Below are 27,040 nucleotides of genomic sequence, written 5' to 3'. Positions count from 1 at the left end.
CAGTCTCCTGCGGAGCCGCTATTCCCCATGGTCCTTACGGAGTCCCAGCATCCACTTAGGACGTCAGAGAAAACCTCATCCGGAATGCCTTTTTCTGTTAGGATCCGGCGTTCAACCGCAATGCCGTCCAACGCAGCCGCGGTAAGTCTTGGAACAGACAGGGCCCCTGTTGCAACAGATCCTGTCTGAGAGGCATAGGCCATGGGTCCTCTGTGAACATTTCTTGCAGTTCCGGATACCAAGTCCTTCTTGGCCAATCCAGAACAATGAGCATTGTTCTCACTCCTCTTTTTCTTACGATTCTCAGCACCTTGGGTATGAGAGGAAGAGGAGGAAACACATAAGCCGACTGGAACACCCACAGTGTCACTAGTGCGTTCACAGCTATCGCCTGAGGGTCTCTTGACCTGGCGCAATACATTTGTAGCTTTTTGTTGAGGTGGAACGCCATCATGTCCACCTGTGGCAGTTCCCATCGATTTGTAATCTGTGTGAAGACTTCTTGATGAAGTCCCCACTCTCCCGGGTGGAGGTCGTGCCTGCTGAGGAAGTCTGCTTCCCAATTGTCCACTCCCGGAATGAACACTGCTGACAGTGCTTGCACGTGATTCTCCGCCCAGCGAAGAATTCTGGTGGCTTCTGCCATCGCACCCTGCTTCTTGTGCCGCCCTGGCGGTTTACATGAGCCACTGCGGTGATGTTGTCTGACTGAATCAGCACCGGTTGGTTGCGAAGCAGATGCTCCACTTGACTCAGGGCGTTGTATATGGCCCTTAGTTCCAGGATATTGATGTGCAGACAAGTTTCCTGACTTGACCACAGCCCTTGGAAGTTTCTTCCCTGAGTGACTGCCCCCCATCCTCGGAAGCTTGCATCCGTGGTCACCAGAACCCAGTCCTGTATGCCGAACCTGCGGCCCTCGAGAAGGTGAGCACTCTGCAGCCACCACAGAAGAGACACCCTGGCCCTGGGGGATAGGGTGATCAGCCGATGCATCTGAAGATGCGATCCGGACCACTTGTCCAACAGGTCCCACTGAAAGTTCCTCGCATGGAACCTGCCGAAGGGAATCGCTTCGTAAGACGCCACCATCTTTCCCAGGACTCGCGTGCATTGATGCACCGACACCTGTTTTGGTTTTAAGAGGCCTCTGACCAGAGTCACGAGCTCCTGAGCCTTCTCCGCCAGGAGAAAACCTTCTTCTGGTCTGTGTCCAGAATCATGCCCAGGAAGGGCAGACGCGTTGTAGCCTCGTAGGAATCAGCTGCGACCTTGGAATATTCAGAATCCAGCCGTGCTGTTGCAACACTTCCCGAGAGTGTGCTACGCTGATCAGCAACTGCTCTCTGGACCTTGCCTTTAGGAGGAGATCGTCCCAGTATGGGATAATTTTGACTCCTTGCTTTCGCAGAAGCCCATCATTTCTGCCATTACCATGGTAAATATTCTCGGTGCCGTGAACAGATCAAACGGCAACGTCTGGAATGGGTAATGACAATCCTGTACCACAAATCTGAGGTACGCCTGATGAGGTGGATAAATGGGGACATGAAGGTATGAATCCTTTATGTCTAGAGACACCATAAAATCCCCCCCTTCCAGGCTTGCGATGACCGCTCTGAGCGATTCCATCTTGAACTTGAACCTTTTCAGGTATATGTTCAGGGATTTTAAATTCAATATGGGTCTGACCGAACCGTCCGGTTTCGGTACTACAAACATGGTCGAACAGTAACCCTTTCCTCGTTGAAGGAGGGGAATCTTGACCTCCACCTGCTGAAGATACAGTTTGTGAATTGCAGTTAACACTGTTTCCCTCTCGTGGGAGGGAAGCCGGCAGGGCCGTCGGTGAGGTGGCATCTTCTCAAAGTCCAGCTTGCATCCCTGAGACACAATATCTATTGCCCAGGGATCTAACAGGGAGTGAACCCACTTGTGGCTGAACTTACGCAGGCGTGCCCCCACCGGGCCTAGCTCCGCCTTGTGGAGCCCCAGCGACATGCGGTGGATTATTGTAGAGGCCGGGGTGGACTTCTGTTCCTGGGACCTAGCTGTGTTGTGCAGCTTCTTTCCTCTGCCCCCGCCTCTGGCAAGAAAGGACGCACCTCGGACTTTCTTGTTTCTTTGTTCTAAAGGCTGCATTTGATAATGTCGTGCTTTCCTAGGCTGTGCAGGAATATAAGGCAAAACAACAGAATTACCAGCTATAGCTGTGGAGACCAGGTCCGAGAACCCTTCTCCACACAATCCTCAGCCTTCCATATGCCTCTTAAGTCGGCATCATCTGTCCATTGCATATTCTACAGGACACGTCAAGCAGAAACCGACATAGCTTTGTCTCTAGGACCCAGTATACTCATGTCTCTTTGGGCATGTTATATATATATATATATATATATATATATATATATAAATCTTTTAAGACAGCATAAATATATATATATATATATATATATATATATATATACACACATACTGTATCTATATATAGTACCTACATACTAGGGTCTCAATTTCTGCTGATAAGGTACCTGTCCACGCTGCCCCAGCGCTATAAACCCATGCCGACACAATCGCCGGTCTGAGTAGTGTACCAGAATGTGCACGCTATCTGCAGGATCCCTGAGAACAGCTGTTACGACAGGTTACCTTTTGGGCAAACGTGACACCCTAGGGGAAGATTCCCATCGTATCCTGGCCCTAGTGGGGAAAGGATACTGCCTGAGAAATCTTTGTGGGAAACTACAGTCTCTTGTCTGGAGATTCCCGCTCTTTTTCCTCATGAGAGGAGGGAAATTTACCTCAGCTTTCTTCCCCTTAAACATGTGTACCCTTGTGTCAGGGACAGATGAGTCATCAGTGATATGCAAATCATCTTTTATTACAATAATCATATATTGAATACTTTTCTGCCATTTTGGCTGTAACTTTGCATTATCGTAGTCGACACTGGAGTCAATCTCCGTGTCGACATCAGTGTTTATTATTTTGGATAGTGAGCATTGAGAGACACTGAAGGTCTCTGCGACAGAGTGACAGACATGGGTAGATTTCTTTCCTGTCTGTTCTCTAATCTTTTGTGCAATAAATTCACCTTAGCACTTAATTACACATATCCAACAGGTGTCGGCGTTGTCGACGGAGACACCCTCACACACACATATTTGCTCTATCTCCTCCTTAGGGGAGCCTTTTACCTCAGACATGTCGACACACACGTACCGACACACCACACACACAGGGGATGCTCTATTTGAAGACAGTTCCCCCACAAGGCCCTTTGGAGAGACAGAGAGAGAGTATGCCAGCACACACCCCAGCGCTATATGACCCAGGAATCACACAGTAACGTAGTGTTAACCCAGTAGCTGCTGTATATATTGTTTTTACGCCAATTTATGTGCCCCCCCTCTCTTTTCACCCTCTTCTTCTGCAGGGGAGAGCCTGGGGAGCTTCCTCTCAGCGGAGCTGTGGAGAGAAAATGGCGCTGGTGAGTGCTGAGGAAGAAGCCCGGCCCCCTCAGCGGCGGGCTTCTGTCCCGCGATTTTGTGTAAAAATAATGGCGGGGGCTCATGCATATTACAGTGCCCAGCTGTATATATGCTGCTTTTTGCCAGGAGGTACTCAATTGCTGCCCAGGGCGCCCCCCCCCCCCCCCCCCTGCGCCCTGCACCCTACAGTGACCGGAGTGTGTGGGTTAGTGTGGGAGCAATGGCGCACAGCTGCAGTGCTGTGCGCTACCTCATATGAAGACAGGAGTCTTCTGCCGCCGATTTTGACGTCTTCTTGCTTCAACCCGCCGGCTTCTGCCTCTGCGAGGGGGACGGCGGCGCGGCTCCGGGAACGGACGACCAAGGTTAGGTTCCTGTGTTCGATCCCTTTGGAGCTAATGATGTCCAGTAGCCTAAGAAGCGCAACCTAGCCGCAGTTAGTAGGTTTGCTAATCTCCCCTCAGTCCCACGTAGCAGAGAGTCTGTTGCCAGCAGAAGCTCTCTGAAAATAAAAAAAAACCTAACTAAAATACTTTCTTAATAGCAAGCTCAGGAGAGCTCACTAAAATGCACCCAGCTCCTTCCAGGCACAGATTCTAACTGAGGTCTGGAGGAGGGGCAAAGAGGGAGGAGCCAGTGCACACCAGTAGTCATAATTCTTTCTTAGAGTGCCCAGTCTCCTGCGGAGCCCGTCTATTCCCCATGGTCCTTACGGAGTCCCCAGCATCCACTAGGACGTTAGAGAAAACAGTGTGTCACTCCGAGAGACTGAAGGTGGGTACACACTGAAAGATATATCTGCCGATCAATTGATCTGCAGATATATCTATGGACAGATCGGGCAGTGTGCTGTGCATAGACACTGCCCGATCCGTCGGGGACTGATGTCATGAACTGGGCGGGCGTATACACACGCCCGCCCAGTTCAGCTGTCAATCACCGCCGGCCGTATGCCCGTACACACACAGCGATGCGTCAATATATCGGTAAATATATTGGGCGTCGGCTGTGCTGCGGGGCCGACGCGATATGTCTGTGAACAACAGAGTTCACAGACATTTTGCCCGTGCACACTGGCCGACGAACCAGTGTTATATCGGGCGTTCAGTATAATGGCCGACATATCGGCCAGTGTGTGTACCCACCTTGAGACTGCATTGTCCATCCTTCCCAGCTTCTTCTGTGCATGTGACCTGTGCACCACTTAGCCTGCTGGGCAGGGACAGCTTCACTGTTCAGTTGGTTACACACCTATGCAATTATTGGACCAATCACCGGTTATAAGCTGATCAGCTGGCATGATAATTGCATAGGTGCATATGCAGGAGCGTTAACTGATAAACGGCTCCAAACGCTTTAGCAACAGTCACTTTAGGAGTTAGCTTTTTAAGTGCTGCTTAAAAATATAGATGCGCGACCTCCCGATTCCATAGCAGAAAGAAAACACTGTGGCATTCCGAGTTGTTTGCTCGTTAGTTTTTTTCGCAACGGAGCGATTAGTCGCAAACTGCGCATGCGCAATATTCGCAGTGCGCCTGCGCCAAGTAAATTTGCTAAAAAGTTTGGTATTTTACTCACGGCCTAACGAAGAAATTTCATCGTTCTGGTGATTGGAGTGTGATTGACAGGAAGTGGGTGTTTCTGGGCGGAAACTGCCCGTTTTATGGGTGTGTGCGAAAAAATGCTTGCGTTTCTGGGAATAACGCGGGAGTGTCTGAAGAAACGGGGGAGTGTCTGGGCAAACGCAGGGTGTGTTTGTGACGTCAAACCAGGAACGAAACTGACTGAACTGATCGCAGTGTAGGAGTAAGTCTCGAGCTACTCAGAAACTGCTAAGAAATTTCTATTTGCAATTCTGCTAATCTTTCGTTCGCAATTCTGCTATGCTAAGATACACTCCCAGTAGGCGGCGGCTTAGCGTGTGCAATGCTGCTAAAAGCAGTTGGCGAGCGAACAACTCGGAATGAGGGCCTGAGCTAATAACAGCAAGGTGTGTACAGGGGGGGTAATTCCAAGTTGATCGCAGCAGGAAATTTTTTAGCAGTTGGGCAAAACCAAGGCCCTCATTCCGAGTTGTTCGCTCGCTAGCCGCTTTTCGCAGCAATGCACACGCTAAGCCGCCGCCCTCTGGGAGTGAATCTTAGCTTAGCTAAATTGCGAACGAAGTATTCGCAATATTGCGAAAAGATTTTACTTTGCAGTTTCTGAGTAGCTCGAGACTTACTCTTCCAGTGCGATCAGTTCAGTGCTTGTCGTTCCTGGTTTGACGTCACAAGCACACCCAGCGTTCGCCCAGACACTCCCCCGTTTCTCCAGCCACTCCCGCGTTTTTCCCAGAAATGGCAGCGTTTTTTCACACACTCCCATAAAACGGCCAGTTTCCGCCCAGAAACACCCACTTCCTGTCAATCACACAACGATCAGCAGAACTAAGAAAAAACCTTGTAATGCCGTGAGTAAAATACCAAACTTCTTAGCAAATTTACTTGGCGCAGCTGCAGTGCGAACATTGCGCATGCGCAGTTAGCGGAAAATCGCACCGATGCGAAGGAAAAGAATGAGCGAGCAACTCGGAATGAGGGCCCATATGCACTGCAGGGGGGGCAGATATAACATGTGCAGAGAGAGTTAGATTTGGGTGTGGTGAGTTCAATCTGCAATCTAAATTGCAGTGTAAAAATAAAGCAGCCAGTATTTACCCTGCACAGAAACAATATAACCCACCCAAATCTAACTCTCTCTGCACATGTTATCTCTGCCTCCCCTGCAGTCCACATGGTTTTGCCCAACTGCTAAAAAATTTCCTGCTGCGATCAACTTGGAATTACCCCCAGGGTGCACACTGATCAGATAATTACTCCAAGGATCGGGACGCTTAGCTGATCTGCAAAGTGATGCCCAGCTTTAGTGTCAGCAGGTTAGTGATGGAAAAATGTCACTCCTCTGCCTTTCAGCTGAGAACCAGGATGCTTGTTGCCTAAGCCCACTCCAACCATTATATTGATGGACCATCATAATTTGGAGCAAACCAAACGTCCTGTTCTTCACCTGGCTCACCATTATTGTTACATATATTACCCAGGCTCACAAAACGTTAAACTCACTTCCCTGACATTTTGAAAATCCGAAGCCCCATTCTCAAAATCCACAGATTGTCTTGCCTCATGGTCAACTCTCACAGGGAGATTAATGAAAGCCTGTACAAAGATAAAGTGGAGAGAGATAAAGTACCGTCCAATCAGTTTGTTATTTTTCAAACAGCCTGTAAAGTGGCAATTGGTAGCTGATTGGTTTGTACTTTATCTCTCTACAAGCTTTGATAAATCTCCCTCTTAGGGGTCTACTCATGAAGAAGTGAAAAGTGTGGAGAAGTGAGCCAGTGGAGAAGTTGCCCATGGCAACCAATCACTATTGAAGTAGCATTTATAATTTGCATACTATACAATTGTACGGAGCAGCTGATTGGTTGCCATGGGCAACTTCTCCACAGGCTCACTTCTCCGCTCTTTTCATTGCCCCATGAATAGACCCCAAAGTCACATTCAGCCTCATAATTGTACATACACTCTTGAGTGGTCATGGTCAGCGAACGAGTTCTCTACCGTCCTAAGCTCCAGAAGCAGATTGCATTCTTTGTTGAGATAAGCGTATATTATATAACTTCCAGCTATTTATTCCTAAAAACTTTTATCACCATCATAAGGCAAAATCTGGAGGGCACAGGGTTATCCAGAACACACAAACATTAAAAGTTTGAACTACTGGTTAAAGGGAAAGGGGTAGGATAACCCCGGTGCCAACATCTGCGCAAACTGTATACAAAATGCAGCAAATCTTCATGTAAACATGTGTAACATTCACTACCTACTGTATAAGTGTGCATTCTGTTCAAGACCTGTATGTGAGCATTGGCAATAAACAGCCATATTACTGCATCATACATATACGTAATGTATTCCTAAATATAGATATTTACCTTCCCAGGTGTTTTGTGTTGAACCCAGCATCATGAGTCAGTGCTTTGCACGTTATGTCTGTTGGCTACTGGTTATTAAGGTGGGTACACACCAGTAGATATATCTGCAGATCAGTTGATCGGCAGATATATCTATGGACGGATCGGGCAGTGTGCTGTGCATACACACTGCCCGATCCGTCGGGGACTGACGTCATGAACTGCGCGGGCGTCTACACATGCCCGCCCAGTTCAGCTGTCAGTCACCGCCGGCCGCTGCAGCATGTGTACGGGCGGTCGGCCGACCGCCCAGTACACACACAGCGACGCGCCAATATATCGGTAGATATATTGGCCGTCGGCTGTGCTGCGCGGCCGATGCGATACGTCTGTGAACGACGGAGTTCACAGACGTATCGTCCGTACACACTGGCCGACGGTCCCGCGATATATCGGCCGTTCAAGAGAACGGACGATATATCGACCAGTGTGTACGGGCCTTTAGAGATGTGTGGTGGGTACTTTTCGTGTTTTGGTTTTGGATCTGGATCCCTCTCGTGTTTTGGATCTGGATAGGTTTTGCCTGAATCACCCTTTCAAGCTTTGGATCTGGATGATTAAAAAAAAAAAAAAACAACATAAAAAAAGCTAAAATCACAGAATTTGGGGGTAATTTTGATCCTACAGTATTATTAACCTCAATAACATTCATTTTCACTCATTTCCAATCTATTATGAACACCTCACACCTCACACCTCACAATATTGTTTTTAGGCCTAATCGTTGCACCGAGGTAGCTGTATGACTAAGCTAAGTGACACAAGTGTGCGGCACAAACACCTGGCCCATCTAGGAGTGGCACTGCAGTCCCACTGCACTAATGGCGGATACCGGACGCACATCTGACAGCAACATAGCTGTTAAGGCCTCAGTTATCTGCTTTGCAACATGATGACTGCTGTCATATTTAATCTTTCTTGCAAAGGACTGCTGGACAGTCATTTGCTTAGTTGAAGTAGTACAAGTGGTCAGTGCAGCAGCGAGGCTAATCTTCCTCGCCAGACGTTCTTCGTCTGCTGAACCGCTCTGTCAGTCCGTCCATTGGTTACCGGTATTCTACCGTGTTAAATATAAAATACTTTTACTTACAAGGCTATTAACCAAACTGCACCATCATACATCTCCTCACTCATCTCAAAATATCTCCCTACCAGACCTCTCCGCTCTGCACAAGATCTGCGTCTCTCACCCACATGCATTACTTGCTCCTACTCAAAATTACAGGACTTTACCCGAGCTTCACGCACTCTGTGGAATGCCCTCCCACACACAATAAGACTCTCCTCTAGTCTCCAAACCTTTAAACGTTCCCTGAAAACTCATCTCTTCAGACAAGCCTACCAAATTCCAGACCCACACACATAACCTTCAATGCTTCCCTATCCAGTTACATCCTCTCTGTACAGTCCACATAACCTCACATTTTGTCTTCCAACATTGCGGGGTGATCATATCATACAACCCAAGAACCTAGCAATCTGGGGGACCATTATGTAACAGGTAGCATCAATCCTTGTGTATCAATGCCTATTTCCCTATAGATTGTAAGCTTGCGAGCAGGGCCTTCCTACCTCTATGTCTGTCTGTCTTTGCCCAGTTTTGTTCCATAACTGTTTTTCTAATTGTAAAGTGCAACGGAATATGCTGTGCTATATACGAAACTGCTAATAAATAAATAAAATAAAAGTGGTCTTCCGACTTCCCCTCTGGGTTGATGATCGACTCCCAGCAGCAGCAACAGCAGCGGCAGCAGCAGCAGCAGTAGGAGGAAGTGGTTCTTGATCTTTGCTTTTTTACCCTCTAAATTTTTGTTCTCCATTATTTTTCTGGAGTTATATAACAAAATGCAGCACATGAGAGCATACCTCTACACCACACAGGGCAAACGCTGTAAAAAATATTTGGATTAAATATTAAAAAACCCTTTATTTGGAATACATAATATACAGCACAGGACAGCACCACTGAACTTATATGGCAGCACCACAGGACTGGATTTATACAGCAGTACCACTGGACTTATACGGCAGTACCACTGGACATATATGGCAATACCACTGGACATATATGGCAGTATCACTGGACTTATACGGCAGTACCACTGGACTGGATTTATACGGCAGTATCACTGGATTTATAGGAAAGTACAACTCGACTGGATTTATATGGCAGTATCACTGGACTCATCCGGCAATACCAGTGGACATATACGGCAGTATCACTGGACTTATACAGCAGTACCACTGGACTGAATTTATACTGCAGTATCAGTGGACTTATACGGCAGTACCACTGGACATATATGGCAGTATCACTGGACTGGATTTATAGAGCAGCACCACTGGACTGGATTTATACGGCAGTACCACTGGACTTGTACGGCAGTATCACTGGACATATACGGCAGTATCACTAGACATATACGGCAGTACCACTGGACTGGACTTATTCGGCAGTATCACTGGACTTATACGGCAGTAACACTGGACAAATACGACCGTATCACTGGACATACAGTATACGGCAGTACCACTGGACTGGATTTATATGACAGAACCACTGGACTGGATTTATACGGCAGTATCACTGGACTGGATTTATATGGCAGTATCACTGGACTTATACGGCAGTACCACTGGACATATACGGCAGTATCACTGGACTTATACGGCAGTATCACTGGATTTATACGGCAGTATCACTGGACTTATACGGCAGTACCACTGGATATATACGGCAGTATCACTGGACATATATGGAAGTACCACCGGACTGGATTTATACGGCATTACCACTGGACTGGATTTATACGGCAGTACCACTGGACTGGATTTATACGTCAGTATCACTGGACATATACGGCAGTATCACTGGAAAATACGGCAGTATCACTGGACATATACGGCAGTACCACTGGACTGGATTTATACGGCAGTACCACTGGACTGGATTTATACGGCAGTATCACTGGACATATACGGCAGTATCACAGGAAAATACGGCAGTATCACTGGACATATACAGCAGTACCAATGGACATATACGGCAGTACCAATGGACATATACGGCAGTATCACTGGACTGGATTTATACGGCAGTATCACCTGACTTATACGGCAGTACCACTGGACATATACCGCAGTATCACTGGACTTATACGGCAGTACCACTGGACTGGATTTATGCGGAAGTTCCACTGGACTTTTACGGCAGTACCACTGGACTGGATTTATACAGCAGTATCACTGGACTTATACGGCAGTACCACTGGGCATATACAGCAGTATCACTGGACTTATACGGCAGTACCACTGGACTGGATTTATACGGCAGTATCACTAGACTTATACGGCAGTACCACTGGACATATACGGCAGTATCACTGGACTTATATGGTAGTACCACTGGACATATACGGCAGTACCACTGGACATATACGGCAGTACCACTGGACATATACGGCAGTACCACTGGACTTATACGGCAGTACCACTGGACTTATACAGCAGTACCACTGGACTTATACGGCAGCACAGGGACACCACCGGACGGATGCAGCACAACATTGCACCACTGGACTGGACTTATACAGCAGCACTGGACATATGGCAGCAGAGGACACCACCACTGTGACTGGACTGATGCAGCACAAGACACCACCACTGGACTGTTGCAGCACAACACAGCACTGGAATGACACACATAAGACAGAGCAGGTCGCCACACCACTTTCCCACACAGACACTGAGGACGGATTCTGGTTTCCGAGTCTGGTGGGAAGTCCCGACGTGAAGTTCGGGGGGGTTCGGTTCTCAGAGAACCGAACCCACTCAGCTCTACTGGTTATAAGAGAAATAAGACCTGTTGGCTACTGGTTGTAAGAGAAATTAGACCTGTAAACTAATCTCCCAGTAGGCTGGCAATACAAGTCAATCTGCATCTGGCTTGACCAATCAAATACTTGTGTCCAGATTTATGGGTATGCATAAAATGGCATGTTTGAAAACAGTGTTTAAGATGCCAATTTACATACTGTATGTGATTTGCCAGATTAAAGTGATACTGTTCAACACTCCACAGTTAATCAGGTTCCTGTCCTGAAAGGTAGGGTTACACAGTCAATAATAGAAAAACAGGACAGGAACCTAACAAAGACAGAAAAAGGTGTCAACCACAGTGCATTCTAGGAGCAGCAAAAACAACAACAACAACAACAACTGTGTACATAATATTCACCCAACATACAATATATAATCGACAATTCTCAAAGGTAGGGTTACACAGTCAAATTATGCGCTAACTAGGGTTGAGTATCCCTTATCCAAAATGCTTGGGACCAGAAGTATTTTGGATATCGGATTTTTCTGTATTTTGGAATAATTGCATACTTTTTTTAAATTCAATGTTTTTTATTGAAGTTTTTAAATTTTGCTTTAACATTTCACACAAACAACACACATACATTATCCACAGACAACATGTGTAGAGACAGCAGTACATGTATACATCCTATAATGCATCTAATAGATATTATTTCTCGTAGAACATATAATCACAAAGCAACGGTGTCCTAGTTCAACATATCCTAAGCATAACATTTCCCTTAAACTCATAAGCATAGCAGAATTGGCATAGTATGTTACATATATCATAGCAAGACAAGACCGGCCGCGAGGGCGCCCCCCTCCCACAACATCCCAGACTGATACACGAGGAAGAATACAGGTCTAGTCTTTACATATCTTTGTAATATTTAGAGTCCATCCATCTACCCCATATTGTGGACCATTTCCTCTCCACCTTCCTAGCCAGAAACACAAATTTTTCATGCGCAATTGTTTCGTTGACCAGGGATATCCACGCCCTAGATGCCGGGGCCTCACTGGCCAGCCATAGCCGGGCAATACAAACCCTAGCTAAGGCGCATAAATTAATAACATATCGCCTACTAGGCGTAGAGATGAGCGGGTTCGGTTTCTCTGAATCCGAACCCGCCAGAACTTCATGTTTTTTTTCACGGGTCCGAGCGACTCGGATCTTCCCGCCTTGCTCGGTTAACCCGAGCGCGCCCGAACGTCATCATGACGCTGTCGGATTCTCGCGAGGCTCGGATTCTATCGCGAGACTCGGATTCTATATAAGGAGCCGCGCGTCGCCGCCATTTTCACACGTGCATTGAGATTGATAGGGAGAGGACGTGGCTGGCGTCCTCTCCGTTTAGAATAGATTAGAGAGACACTTGATTTACTAATTTTGGGGAGCATTAGGAGTACTCAGTACAGTGCAGAGTTTTGCTGATAGTGACCAGTGACCACCAGTTTTATTTATAATCCGTTCTCTGCCTGAAAAAAGCGATACACAGCACACAGTGACTCAGTCACATACCATATCTGTGTGCACTGCTCAGGCTCAGGCCAGTGTGCTGCATCATCTATTATCTATATATAATATTATATATATCTGTCTGACTGCTCAGCTCACACAGCTTATAATTGTGGGGGAGACTGGGGAGCACTACTGCAGTGCCAGTTATAGGTTATAGCAGGAGCCAGGAGTACATAATATATTATATAGTGAGTGACCACCAGACACACAGTGCAGTTTATTTAATATATCCGTTCTCTGCCTGAAAAAAGCGATACACACAGTGACTCAGTCAGTCACATACCATATCTGTGTGCACTGCTCAGGCTCAGGCCAGTGTGCTGCATCATCTATATATATTATATATCTGTCTGACTGCTCAGCTCACACAGCTTATAATTGTGGGGGAGACTGGGGAGCACTACTGCAGTGCCAGTTATAGGTTATAGCAGGAGCCAGGAGTACATAATATTATATTAAAATTAAACAGTGCACACTTTTGCTGCAGGAGTGCCACTGCCAGTGTGACTAGTGACCAGTGACCTGACCACCAGTATATATAATATTAGTAGTATACTATCTCTTTATCAACCAGTCTATATTAGCAGCAGACACAGTACAGTGCGGTAGTTCACGGCTGTGGCTACCTCTGTGTCGGCACTCGGCAGCCCGTCCATAATTGTATATACCACCTAACCGTGGTTTTTTTTTCTTTCTTTATACATACATACTAGTTACGAGTATACTATCTCTTTATCAACCAGTCTATATATTAGCAGCAGACACAGTACAGTGCGGTAGTTCACGGCTGTGGCTACCTCTGTGTCGACACTCGGCAGCCCGTCCATAATTGTATATACCACCTAACCGTGGTTTTTTTTTCTTTCTTTATACATACATACTAGTTACGAGTATACTATCTCTTTATCAACCAGTCTATATTAGCAGCAGACACAGTACAGTGCGGTAGTTCACGGCTGTGGCTACCTCTGTGTCGGCACTCGGCAGCCCGTCCATAATTGTATATACCACCTAACCGTGGTTTTTTTTTCTTTCTTTATACATACATACTAGTTACGAGTATACTATCTCTTTATCAACCAGTCTATATTAGCAGCAGACACAGTACAGTGCGGTAGTTCACGGCTGTGGCTACCTCTGTGTCGGCACTCGGCAGCCCGTCCATAATTGTATATACCACCTAACCGTGGTTTTTTTTTCTTTCTTTATACATACATACTAGTTACGAGTATACTATCTCTTTATCAACCAGTCTATATTAGCAGCAGACACAGTACAGTGCGGTAGTTCACGGCTGTGGCTACCTCTGTGTCGGCACTCGGCAGCCCGTCCATAATTGTATATACCACCTAACCGTGGTTTTTTTTTTCTTTCTTTATACATACATACTAGTTACGAGTATACTATCTCTTTATCAACCAGTCTATATATTAGCAGCAGACACAGTACAGTGCGGTAGTTCACGGCTGTGGCTACCTCTGTGTCGGCACTCGGCAGCCCGTCCATAATTGTATATACCACCTAACCGTGGTTTTTTTTTCTTTCTTTATACATACATACTAGTTACGAGTATACTATCTCTTTATCAACCAGTCTATATTAGCAGCAGACACAGTACAGTGCGGTAGTTCACGGCTGTGGCTACCTCTGTGTCGGCACTCGGCAGCCCGTCCATAATTGTATATACCACCTAACCGTGGTTTTTTTTTCTTTCTTTATACATACATACTAGTTACGAGTATACTATCTCTTTATCAACCAGTCTATATTAGCAGCAGACACAGTACAGTGCGGTAGTTCACGGCTGTGGCTACCTCTGTGTCGGCACTCGGCAGCCCGTCCATAATTGTATATACCACCTAACCGTGGTTTTTTTTTCTTTCTTTATACATACATACTAGTTACGAGTATACTATCTCTTTATCAACCAGTCTATATTAGCAGCAGACACAGTACAGTGCGGTAGTTCACGGCTGTGGCTACCTCTGTGTCGGCACTCGGCAGCCCGTCCATAATTGTATATACCACCTAACCGTGGTTTTTTTTTCTTTCTTTATACATACATACTAGTTACGAGTATACTATCTCTTTATCAACCAGTCTATATATTAGCAGCAGACACAGTACAGTGCGGTAGTTCACGGCTGTGGCTACCTCTGTGTCGGCACTCGGCAGCCCGTCCATAATTGTATATACCACCTAACCGTGGTTTTTTTTTCTTTCTTTATACATACATGCTAGTTACGAGTATACTATCTCTTTATCAACCAGTCTATATTAGCAGCAGACACAGTACAGTGCGGTAGTTCACGGCTGTGGCTACCTCTGTGTCGGCACTCGGCAGCCCGTCCATAATTGTATATACCACCTAACCGTGGTTTTTTTTTCTTTCTTTATACATACATACTAGTTACGAGTATACTATCTCTTTATCAACCAGTCTATATATTAGCAGCAGACACAGTACAGTGCGGTAGTTCACGGCTGTGGCTACCTCTGTGTCGGCACTCGGCAGCCCGTCCATAATTGTATATACCACCTAACCGTGGTTTTTTTTTTCTTTCTTTATACATACATACTAGTTACGAGTATACTATCTCTTTATCAACCAGTCTATATTAGCAGCAGACACAGTACAGTGCGGTAGTTCACGGCTGTGGCTACCTCTGTGTCGGCACTCGGCAGCCCGTCCATAATTGTATACTAGTATCCAATCCATCCATCTCCATTGTTTACCTGAGGTGCCTTTTAGTTGTGCCTATTAAAATATGGAGAACAAAAATGTTGAGGTTCCAAAATTAGGGAAAGATCAAGATCCACTTCCACCTCGTGCTGAAGCTGCTGCCACTAGTCATGGCCGAGACGATGAAATGCCAGCAACGTCGTCTGCCAAGGCCGATGCCCAATGTCATAGTACAGAGCATGTCAAATCCAAAACACCAAATATCAGTAAAAAAAGGACTCCAAAACCTAAAATAAAATTGTCGGAGGAGAAGCGTAAACTTGCCAATATGCCATTTACCACACGGAGTGGCAAGGAACGGCTGAGGCCCTGGCCTATGTTCATGGCTAGTGGTTCAGGTTTTTTGGAAGGGACATCCTGCGTGACACTGCAGTGCCACTCCTAGATGGGCCCGGTGTTTGTGTCGGCCACTAGGGTCGCTAATCTTACTCACACAGCTACCTCATTGCGCCTCTTTTTTTCTTTGCGTCATGTGCTGTTTGGGGAGGGTTTTTTGGAAGGGACATCCTGCGTGACACTGCAGTGCCACTCCTAGATGGGCCCGGTGTTTGTGTCGGCCACTAGGGTCGCTTATCTTACTCACACAGCGACCTCGGTGCAAATTTTAGGACTAAAAATAATATTGTGAGGTGTGAGGTATTCAGAATAGACTGAAAATGAGTGTAAATTATGGTTTTTGAGGTTAATAATACTTTGGGATCAAAATGACCCCCAAATTCTATGATTTAAGCTGTTTTTTAGTGTTTTTTGAAAAAAACACCCGAATCCAAAACACACCCGAATCCGACAAAAAAAATTCGGTGAGGTTTTGCCAAAACGCGTTCGAACCCAAAACACGGCCGCGGAACCGAACCCAAAACCAAAACACAAAACCCGAAAAATTTCAGGCGCTCATCTCTAACTAGGCGGATCTAAAGCTTCCTCGTCCACAATCAGCAGTGTACAGAGCGCAGGAGTACATACGAAGGAGGGAATACCTGTATCACACAGGATACGTATAACAGCCGTCCAAAACACAGACACGCCAGGGCACAACCACAGTAAGTGCCAGAAATCTGCATCCACGGCTCCACACCTAGGGCATTGCGAGCTGTGGGAACCCCCGATATGCGCTAACCTCACCGGGGTCATATACATCCTGTGTAGAATGTATAGTTGTATTTGCTGGTATCTAACAGAGGAAGTGGAGATCCGATGGGCTCCCATAGCAGTATTCCATGCATCGTCCGATAGCATACCCACATCTGACTCCCATCTACCCCGAAGAGCCGTAAGAGGGTCATTGTGATGCATTTGCAGGATACGACCATATATCCTAGAGACTAAATGTCCCGAGTCTAGCGTTTGCAACATTAATTTACCGGGGAGTCAGCCAAGACTGGAGGGCCATTTGGGAACTGGGCTGCCAGCGCGTGTCTCAACTGTAGGAATTGAAAAAAGAACATTGAGGGAATGTTGTGTGTGCGCTGAAGTTGTTGGAATGAGTTAAGAATCCCATCACTATATAAATGGCCCAAAGATGATACTCCCCATCTTCCCCAAACTTCTCGGACCTGAAGATGACACAGTTCCGGTAACCCATATATGTTATCCAGTGGAGTGTCAGGGTCAACGCCATGGCCCCGCATCACAGAGTGCACCATTTTCCATATTAGAAGGGATTGCTTAATAAGCGGTAATGTGGACATTTTAACGCTACCACAGAGAAGTAGCTGTAGTGGGGAGCCCCCCAGGTAGTCATGATGCAGCATCAGTGAATGCAGAGCCAGGGCATCGAGGTCATAAACCCACTCCCAGATATGCGTCAGTTGCGCCGCGTAATAGTAGAAACGGAAGTTGGGGAGGGCCAAACCCCCATTTCTCGTGATCTGGTCATGGTATCTAGTTTTAAACGTGCTCGTTTACTGGCCCACACCAGGGAGGAAAGCAACCCGTCTATTTGTTTAAAAACCTTCTGTGGAATATAAACAGGAGATTGTTGCAAAACATAGAGAAGTTTGGGCTGGAAGACCATTTTAACCATATTAACCCTCCCCGTGACCGTTAAAGGCAACTTACCCCAAATCTGCACCCGGCCGCGGAGATACATTATTTGAGGGGTAATATTAAGAGAAGAGAATCTTTGAGGGTCGTTAGACACCCAAATACCCAAATATTTGAAGGATTCCACCCACCTCAATGGAAGAACCACCAACGGGGAGGTAGGGACTTCGCACTTAAGTGGGATAATAAAGGATTTCTCCCAGTTTATCAGGAGACCAGAGTATCGCCCGAACCCAACAACAATTTCCAAGATCCTAGGCATAGACTCAGCATAGCGATCCACAAACATCAGAACGTCATCAGCATATAGGGCCACCCTGTCCTCCCGAGCACCCACTTTAAGTCCATAGATACCCGCATCTGCTCTCAGAAGACATGCAAGGGGTTCGATGGCCATAGCAAACAGGGTAGGGGACAAGGGACAACCCTGTCGCGTGCCTCTAGATAAGGGAAAGGAGTGAGATACGAAACCATTAACCGCCACCCTTGCCGAGGGAGAGGAGTACATCAGCCGAACATATTTAATAAATTTCGGGCCAATACCAAATCTACGCATAACTTCCCATAAATACTCCCACTCCACAGAGTCAAAAGCCTTAGCGGCATCCAACGAAACGATTATGGAGGAAGAAGGGTCCGCCCGGGGGATTTGTAGGTGAGTAAACAGACGTCTGAGATTAATGGAGGTCGATTTATTAGGCATAAAACCCGTCTGATCCGGGTGTATAATGTGGGAAATAACTGTATTTAATCTGCCAGCCAACACCTTAGCCAAAATGTTAATGTCAGTGGGTAGGAGGGATATAGGACGTTAAGACTCCACTTTCTTAAGATCCTTGTCAGGTTTAGGGAGAACCACAATCACTGCCTCCGCCATAGACGGGGGGAGAGACTCCTGTGTAAAAATCTGGCCATATAACTCAAGTAGGCGCGGGACAAAAAAATCCAAGTTATGCTTATAGACCTCAGAGGGTATTCCATCCAAGCCCGGGGCTTTACCACTAGGGGAGGCCTCAATCGCTGCCCTAACTTCATCGGGGGAAATAGGCGCCTCCAAAAGGTCACAAGCCTCCCTGGATAGGGTGGGGAAGCAGACACCATCCAAATAATCGTTCAATTGCGATGAGGTACAATCCAATTTAGATTCATACAAGCGACTATAGAAGGATACAAATTCAGCCGTCATCTGTGGAGTCTGGGTCAGGTGAACACCTTCAGCGCTCACAATCTCTACCACTACACTAGTAGGTCTGTCTCCCCGAGCCAAAGAGGCCAGGTATGTCCCCGGCCTGTCCCCAGTAGCGTAAAAGGTATGGGATGAGAAAAGGAGTCTATGCTGAGTCTTTTCCATTAGATAATCTCTCCATTCCCTCTGTGCCGACAACCAGGCTGACCTGGAACTGATCAAAGAATCTTGCAAGTATTGTAGCTCTGCAGCGACACTCCAGACCTCCAACTCAGCCTCCCTTCTCTTATAGAAGGATTTCAAATCAGACACCCGTTTAATCAAACTCCCCCGTAGAAAGGCCTTAAATGTGTCCCATAAATTAGAGATAGCCTGGTCGGCACTATTCAGCTCAAAGAACTCCCGCCATGCGGCCACCAGATCAGAGCCGTCCCCCATGTGAACAAGCCAAAATGGGTTAAATTTCCACACAGCTTGGCCCCTATCGCAATTAAAGTCTAAATTAAAGGTCAAAGGGGAGTGGTCTGATATACCCCTAGTCTCATATCTAATATTACCGACGCGGGGAGCCATGTCGCTCGAGAGGAGGGCCAGGTCAATCCTAGAGAACGAAGAGTGAGAGTGTGAGAAACACGAGTATTGTTTAAGAGAAGGGTGTCTCAGTCTCCACGGATCGACCAGGCCCAACCCCGACACCACATTTGCAAAACCAGATCTCCCAGGACATGCAGCAGACGGAGACATGGAGAGCCTATCCATTACCACATCTAGCACATTATTGAAGTCCCCTAGGCAAATAACAGACACCCCGGGGGATAAGGCCATGAACCCAGCAACCCTCTTAAGAACATCGGGAGAGTATGGAGGGGGCACATAGACAGCTAGCAGGAGGACAGGAACATAAAATAATCTACATTTCAAAAACACATATCTCCCCCAAGGATCCGTTTGTATAGATTCCATTACAAAAGGGACGGTCCGCTTAATAAGGACCGAAACCCCGCGTGAGGCGGACGTGTGCATAGAGTGGTATGCCCAACCCACCCAGGGTCTCTTCAGTGAGAGAATCTTACTCCCCACCAAGTGTGTTTCCATAAGACAGACAATATCAGCGGCATAGTGTTTGATCTGTCGGAGTACGAGAGACCTCTTAACTTTATCATTGAGCCCTCTCACATTCCACGATAACACCTTAATCCCCGTCATAGTACAACAAAGATATAATCGATGCATCACCCCGCAACCGGCCAGCCCCGCCACGTACAGATTCAGTGACCAGACACCATTGCTTATATTGCACAGTAGTAAACCATGTACTTTCACAACATACATTTCCGCTCAAAAAGTAAATATAACCCAACATCCTCCCCCACCCCCCTCTCTGTATACCACCCCCAACATGCAGCATACCTGGATCCCAGAACTGAGTGTACATACCTAAAAATAAAAATAAACCAAACTTTGTTGCACCATCGACCAGTGCAAACACTCCTTAATCGGGGCCAAGAATGTAATGACTCTCGGGAATGGAGAACAACTAGGAAACAGAAAAATTAGGAGGTAGTTCCCAGCCACCAACCATTCCCCCCTCGAAAACAAAAACAAATGAGGGGGGATTATAAAGACCCGCCCCCTAGGTCCATCTAATACCCAAAATACAACATACTCGGATATCATAAAACCACCCATATCAGGTCAAATATTTAGCAATCCCCCCCCACCTCCCACACAGAGACCGAAAGTAGAACAGGGAGAAAAGAGAACAAAAACCCAAGGTATAGTCATAAACAAAAGCATACCAAGTATATCATGGCTGACTTAAAGAATATACATATATCCTGTCTGAACTGCGAGAACAATGTAGCGGGGGCTAAAGGAAGCATTAACAGCAATCAAACAGTCCCGCATCCTATCGCCTCGCAATATCTAGCACATGTATCTAAAACAGACAAAATGAGTTGCCATAAAAGGAGAACAGGAGAGAATCAGCTTCCAGGATCAGCCGGATAGTCACTAATCCGCAAGGGCACGTCTCGCCGGGAATCGTCTGTCCAGCCACACCATGGCCTCACGAGGGGTCGTGAAAAACTTTGTTTCCCCATCCGCCACTACCCGCAGTCTGGATGGGAATAGCATGGCATACGGCAGGTCAAGTTCACGGAGTCTCCTCTTGACAGGTATAAACTGAGCCCTATCTTTTTGTACATCCACCGCAAAATCCGGAAATACCGATATTGGCGATCCATTCCATTTCAGAGGGCCCTTAGTACGAGCCAGCCTCAGAATTGTGACCCGATCACGGTAATGGAGGAACTTAGCAATAAAGGTACGGGGTGGAGCCCCCGGCGGCAGTGGGCGCATTGGAACTCTATGGGCCCATTCAACAGTGAAATAAGGCGAGAATTCCTCAGATCCGAAAGAATCACGGAGCCATTTTACGAGAAACTCTTCGGGAGCGGAGCCTTCTTCTTTCTCAGGCAGGCCAATGAAGCGGACGTTATTGCGCCGCAGACGCCCCTCCACGTCCGTGAGCTTTTTGCGCACATCATTCATCTGAGATTCCAAAGCATCAGTGCGACGACCCAACGGGCCAACGGAATCTTCAATATTGGAAATACGGGTCTCCGCTTCTCCCACTCTCTCTCTCACCCGCTGGAGGTCCTGATGAATGATGGAGAGGTCGGACTGCACCTGCCCGATTTTATCAGCCAGACGCAGTTCACTGGCAGTTACCGCGTCCAGTACTCTCTGCAGTGCAGCATCTGGAGGGTCAGAGGAGACGGAGCTATAAGCAGGAGATGGGGGCGATGCCTCGGATCTTGTAGTCTCCCCTCTCCGCTGCTGGGGGCCCTGGTCACGAACAAACTTATCCATCACTCCCGCCGCCGCGCCGGTCTGGCGACCCTTCACCATTTTGGACAGCACGGTGTTGGTTCCCCCGGTCCGCAGGACGTATCAAAGCAAATATAGGCAAAGAGAGGGGGGGTGCCCACCCCAGCCGGCAAACGGGCGTCAGGCAAACTATAGATATGTATAAATAGCCAGCAGGGCCACAATCTCTGGATGTAATGCAAAGTGACCAACCACTTCAGCAGGGGCGCAGGGATTATCACTCCCAACCAGAGCTGCAGGACATATAAAATCGATTCCCGGCACTTCCCCGTCAGCAAGCTTGAGGATTAAAATAGAAGGAGGGAGAGGGTCATATGCATCCCAGTATCCACCAGCTTCCCCAGCACCTGAGTCCCAGTATAGCAGAGGGAGTCCAGAAAATGGCCGCCAAGGCAGTTACCCCGCAGAAATTCAGGGGACCCCACACTCCTCCAGACTTCCCCCACAGGTGTAGGGGCGCCTCACATATAATTACAGGCCCCGCAAGTGTGTCCCGACAGGCTGGCGCAGGCGGCGGCGGACAGCGGAGCCGCACTTCCGGTTTCGCGGGCAGCGCGTCCCCGCAGCAGAGGAGACGGCTCAGGGAACTCCACCCGCGGCTCCCCCCGGACCTCACAGAGAATCAGCAGGGCGACAGATGAGAGCACGGCACTCTCAATCCCCCGGCGCTCCGGACGGCCGCAGCGAGCGGCAAGCGAGACAGGAGCAGAGCTGAACTTCCGGTCCCTGTACGAGGCAGCAGCTCCCGGCACGGATCAGGGCCCGCCGGCGTCCAAAGCTCCCGGACCTCCAGAAACAGCGGCAGCAGGCACAAATTCACTCCAGGGGGAGGCAGGGGACACTCATAGATCGGTGGCTGCAAAGTTGGACCCAGAGGAGGGTACAGGATGTAATTACAGGATGAAATGGCTGGAGAGCTGCACAATATGAGTGCTACTCCATGCCCGTCCTGGCCACGCCCCCGAATAATTGCATACTTTAATGAGATATCATGGCGATGGGACCCAAGTCTAAGCACAGAATACATTTATGTTTCATATACACCTTATACACACAGCCTGAAGGTCATTTTAGCCAATATTTTTAATAACTTTGTGCATTAAACAAAGTGTGTGTACATTCACACAATTCATTTATGTTTCATATACACCTTATACACACAGCCTGAAGGTCATTTAATACAATATTTTTAATAAATTTGTGCATTAAACAAAGTTTATGTACATTGAGCCATCAGAAAACAAAGGTTTTACTATCTCACTCTCACTCAAAAAATTCTGTATTTTGGAATATTTGGATATGGGATACTCAACCTGTATAACCAAAATACATATATACAATACATTAGATGAGAAAGTCCATGTTAGGGGTATCCCCGGAGATTTTCAACTCTCTCTTGGACCTAGATACCCCTAACATGTACCTTCTCATCTAATGTATTGTATATATGTATTTTGGTTATACTTAGCGCATCATTTTACTGTGTAACCCTATCTTTGAGAATTGTCATTTTTGTACAGTATGTTGGGTGACATATTGGGGGGGTATTCAATTGTTTGAAAAGTTAGTTGGGTGTCTGTTTTTTTCCTATCTAATAGACATGAAAAAACAGACACCCAACCGACTTTTCAAACAATTGAATATCCCTCATTGGCCCTCATTCCGAGTCGTTCGCTCGGTAATTTTCATCGCATCGCAGTGAAATTCCGCTTAGTATGCATGCGCAATAATCGCACTGCGACTGCGCCAAGTAATTTTACAATGAAGATAGTATTTTTACTCACGGCTTTTTATTCGCTCCGGCGATCGTAGTGTGATTGACAGGAAATGGGTGTTACTGGGCGGAAACACGGCGTTTTCGGGGCGTGTGGATAAAAACGCTACCGTTTCCGGAAAAAACGCAGGAGTGGCCGGAGAAACGGGGGAGTGTCTGGGCGAACGCTGGGTGTGTTTATGACGTCAAACCAGGAACGACAAGCACTGAACTGATCGCAGATGCCGAGTAAGTCTGAAGCTACTCTGAAACTGCTAAGTAGTTTGTAATCGCAATATTGCGAATACATCGGTCGCAATTTTAAGAAGCTAAGATACACTCCCAGTAGGCGTAGGCTTAGCCTGAGCAACTCTGCTAAATTCGCCTTGCGACCGATCAACTCGGAATGAGGGCCATTGTGTACACAGTTGCTTTTGCTGCTCCTAGTGTGCACTGTGGTTGACACCTTTTTCTGTCTTCATTGTTATGTTCCTGTCCTGCTTTCCTTTTATTGACTGTACTTTGACTCCCCTCCAGACTATAATACTTGGACTTGTAATATTGGCCTGCCATCTTCAAGCCTGCTTCTTAAGCATCTCATTTTAAGTATGACGTTTAAACCGTAGATTAAAAATCATCTCTCATTTCTCCACAGGTAAAGCAATTCCATCCACAATGTTTGATGTGGTCATTTGTGCCAGCTTGCATTGTCCACACCCCAGGGATAGCCTGTTTGATGTGCGGGTAGCATACCGCTCGTCGGGATCCCAGATGTCACAATACCGATGCCGGGATCCCATCTGTCACAATATCGGCACCGGGATCCCGACGGGGGCACCATACCGCCGCTGATATATCGGCACCTACGCTCGCCACCAAGTCCGTAGAATGGCATTCTACCGCTCGGGATGCCGATGTCTGTATACTGACATTCTGCATCCCAGGTGGCGGATTATAATACCGATCCCATCTGTTTTCAAAGTTTGGTTGCAATTGTGAGTCAGTAACTTCCCTCATCATTAATGAGCTTGCTGAAGAAATCGTTTAAACACTCCCATCCCCTGTACCATTTGACCCAGTATCTCCTACAAAAGTGCTACATCAGTAAGGCAAGCACACAGACACTTAGGGGTATATTCAATAAGAGTCGGGCCATTCCAACATGCAGTTGTCGGAATGGACCCGACAACCCCTATTCAAAGAGCAGCCAAATTCGACTGTCGGATTTGGCCACTCTCTGTGTCTTGTCCTGCCGCTGCTGTCAGCGGCTGCCGGGTACGCTGACAGCAGCGGTGGTGGGAGCTGTCAGCGGCGCCGAGAAGGGTGTGGAGGGGGGTAGAGCTGTCAGCGGCTGCCGTGTCTGCGGAGGTGGGGGCAGCAGCGGAAAAGCAGTGGAGGAGGGGAGACGGAGAGGAGGAGACGGGGCGAGCAGCGGCTGCATCAGCGAAGGCTCACTGCGGCATCCACCCGGCTCCAGCAAGCGGGACCTCACTTTTTTTAAAGTCAGATTGAGATTGTCGGAAACGGGGCTAAAACCTGTCGGGTTTGGCCCCACTTCCGACAATGCACGCTGAAGCCGCCGATCAGCGTGCATTCCGACAGCATTAAACGGGGCCCTAATGAATAGGTCGGAAGAAATTCTTACAGAGAGAAGTAGCAGTATTATCATCACATTGAGAGAACTCCATATAACTCATCACGGTTGGTTATTAGAACATATTTCCACAGTATTTTAGCAGATAATGATATCTAAAAGTATCGTATGCTACCAGATCAGCACATGTTAAAGCTAAGAACACAGTAGTGTAAAAAGTGATCATCTTTCAGATATATAATTGAAGAAATTATTACCTGGTACCAACTGTGTAACAAAATTAACTTTTTCACTTCTCCTGTTATTGCATAGCGCTTCAACATCAAGTGATAAGTCACCATTTAGATCAAATTCTCCAAATTTCACATTCCAGTTTGGTTCCGTCCCGTAAGCCTGTTTTATGGTATTGTAAATATTATTATTATTATTATCATTATCATCATCATCATCATCATCATCATGAATACTACTACTTTGGGTTATTTATTTAGTGCAGCCATATTGTCAGGACTGTACAGAGAAAACGTTTAATTCACATCAGTCAACCTGATGGAGCTTTTTACAGCATGAATTCCCTAAACCAGTGGTTGCTTTATGCGGTCCTTAAGGCGCCCAAACAGTCCAGGTTTTAGGGATATCCCTGCTTGTGCATGGATGGTATAATCAAACTGACAGAGGTACTAATTAAGTCCCCTGTGCCTAAGCATGGATATCCTTAAAACCTGGGCTGTTGGGGTGCCTTGAGAACTGCGTATGGAAACCACTGCTCTAAACACAGAGTAGGGTCAACATAATCAGAAACCAATGAACAAATCAGTATTCTTTTGGAGTAGAGGCAGAACTTGCGAGTGGTGGGCTCAGGTGCAAAAATATAATGTGGGCACCCCATCTCAACCCCAATATGCCACACGGCAGTGGGTGACAGTGAGAGACAGAGGGTGACAGGGTAAGGCAGTGGGAAGCAGAGGGTGACGACAAAAGGCAGGGGAGGCAGAGGGTGATAGCAGAATGCAAGGGGAAAAAGAGGGAGACAGTTGATGACAGGTAGAGACAGTGGGTGACAGTCGATGGGGGAAATAACACAGCAGCCTCTGCTTTATCTGTGACAGGGCCCCACTCCTTGTGCTTTCCTCAGTTTGGGGGATAACTCATTGCTGGTCTTGGCAGCAGTGGGCCCCTTAGTTCTCAGGGGCCCCGGTGCAATGCACCCGCTGCACCGATGGTAGTTCTGCCTCTGTTCTGGAGTGTGTAAGGAGAAAGCAGCAATCATAGCAAACTCATGTAAACACAGGGATAACATACAAACTCTACACAGAGAGGTCCTTGGACAGTTCACATGTATGACCCCAGCACTGCGAGCAACCATGCAAAACTATGCTATAAACTTAAATAATGTTATTAAAAGCACTTTGTCAAAGTAACTTTTTCCTACTGGGGTTCCAAATGCAATGACCTGGTCTAAATGCATTAACTACAATTAAATGCATTTTTTTTAATAACAGATAACAAATACAGCCATGGTTATTGGAACTAGTAGAATAGTGGGCGGGAAAAGCAGCAAGAGTATAAAGAAATCACATTTTTAGTTATGTTGCATGCACAGATCTATTGCCTGTGTTCACCAGCAGCGGGAGTAAGATGCTATGCCAGTTTGTAGCAAATAGGAATTTAAAAATAGGAATAAACAAATCTTAAGTAATTTTAATTTTTAAGAAATCTGAACCGCTGTGAACTTCCGGGATCCGAGGCAGTTGAGCCAGGCATTGAAACCACAAGATCCCGCTGTAGGATCTTGCAGTTTCAGCTCGGGCTCCAGTTTCAAAAAGTCCCAGTGAACACCCCCACACTGCCGACATAACCAGCTCCGCAAGCAACTCTGCACTGAGGACACCACCATCACTGCAAACACCACCAGCACCCCAGCAGTGCCGACACTG

General features: G+C 46.9%; 1 protein-coding gene across 2 annotated transcripts in view; it reads right to left on the bottom strand.

Moving 5' to 3' along the window:
• The window catches only part of LOC134949111 (interleukin-13 receptor subunit alpha-1-like), a 238,155-nt gene that overhangs the window by 116,755 nt on the left and 94,360 nt on the right, over positions 1-27,040 (bottom strand). Inside the window, exon 3 of one of the 2 annotated variants that reach the window (XM_063937501.1) lies at positions 25,361-25,496. The exons of the other annotated variant lie outside the window; for it this stretch is intronic. Within the exon in view, the coding sequence (XP_063793571.1) occupies positions 25,361-25,496 (136 nt within the window). The remainder of the gene's footprint in view (positions 1-25,360; positions 25,497-27,040) is intronic. 2 annotated transcript variants of the gene reach the window in all.

This window comes from Pseudophryne corroboree, chromosome 8 (assembly GCF_028390025.1).
Source record: "Pseudophryne corroboree isolate aPseCor3 chromosome 8, aPseCor3.hap2, whole genome shotgun sequence".
Lineage (NCBI taxonomy): Eukaryota > Metazoa > Chordata > Amphibia > Anura > Myobatrachidae > Pseudophryne > Pseudophryne corroboree.
The sequence above is the reverse complement of the archived record's forward strand: the minus strand, read 5'-3'. Positions and strand labels throughout refer to the sequence as shown.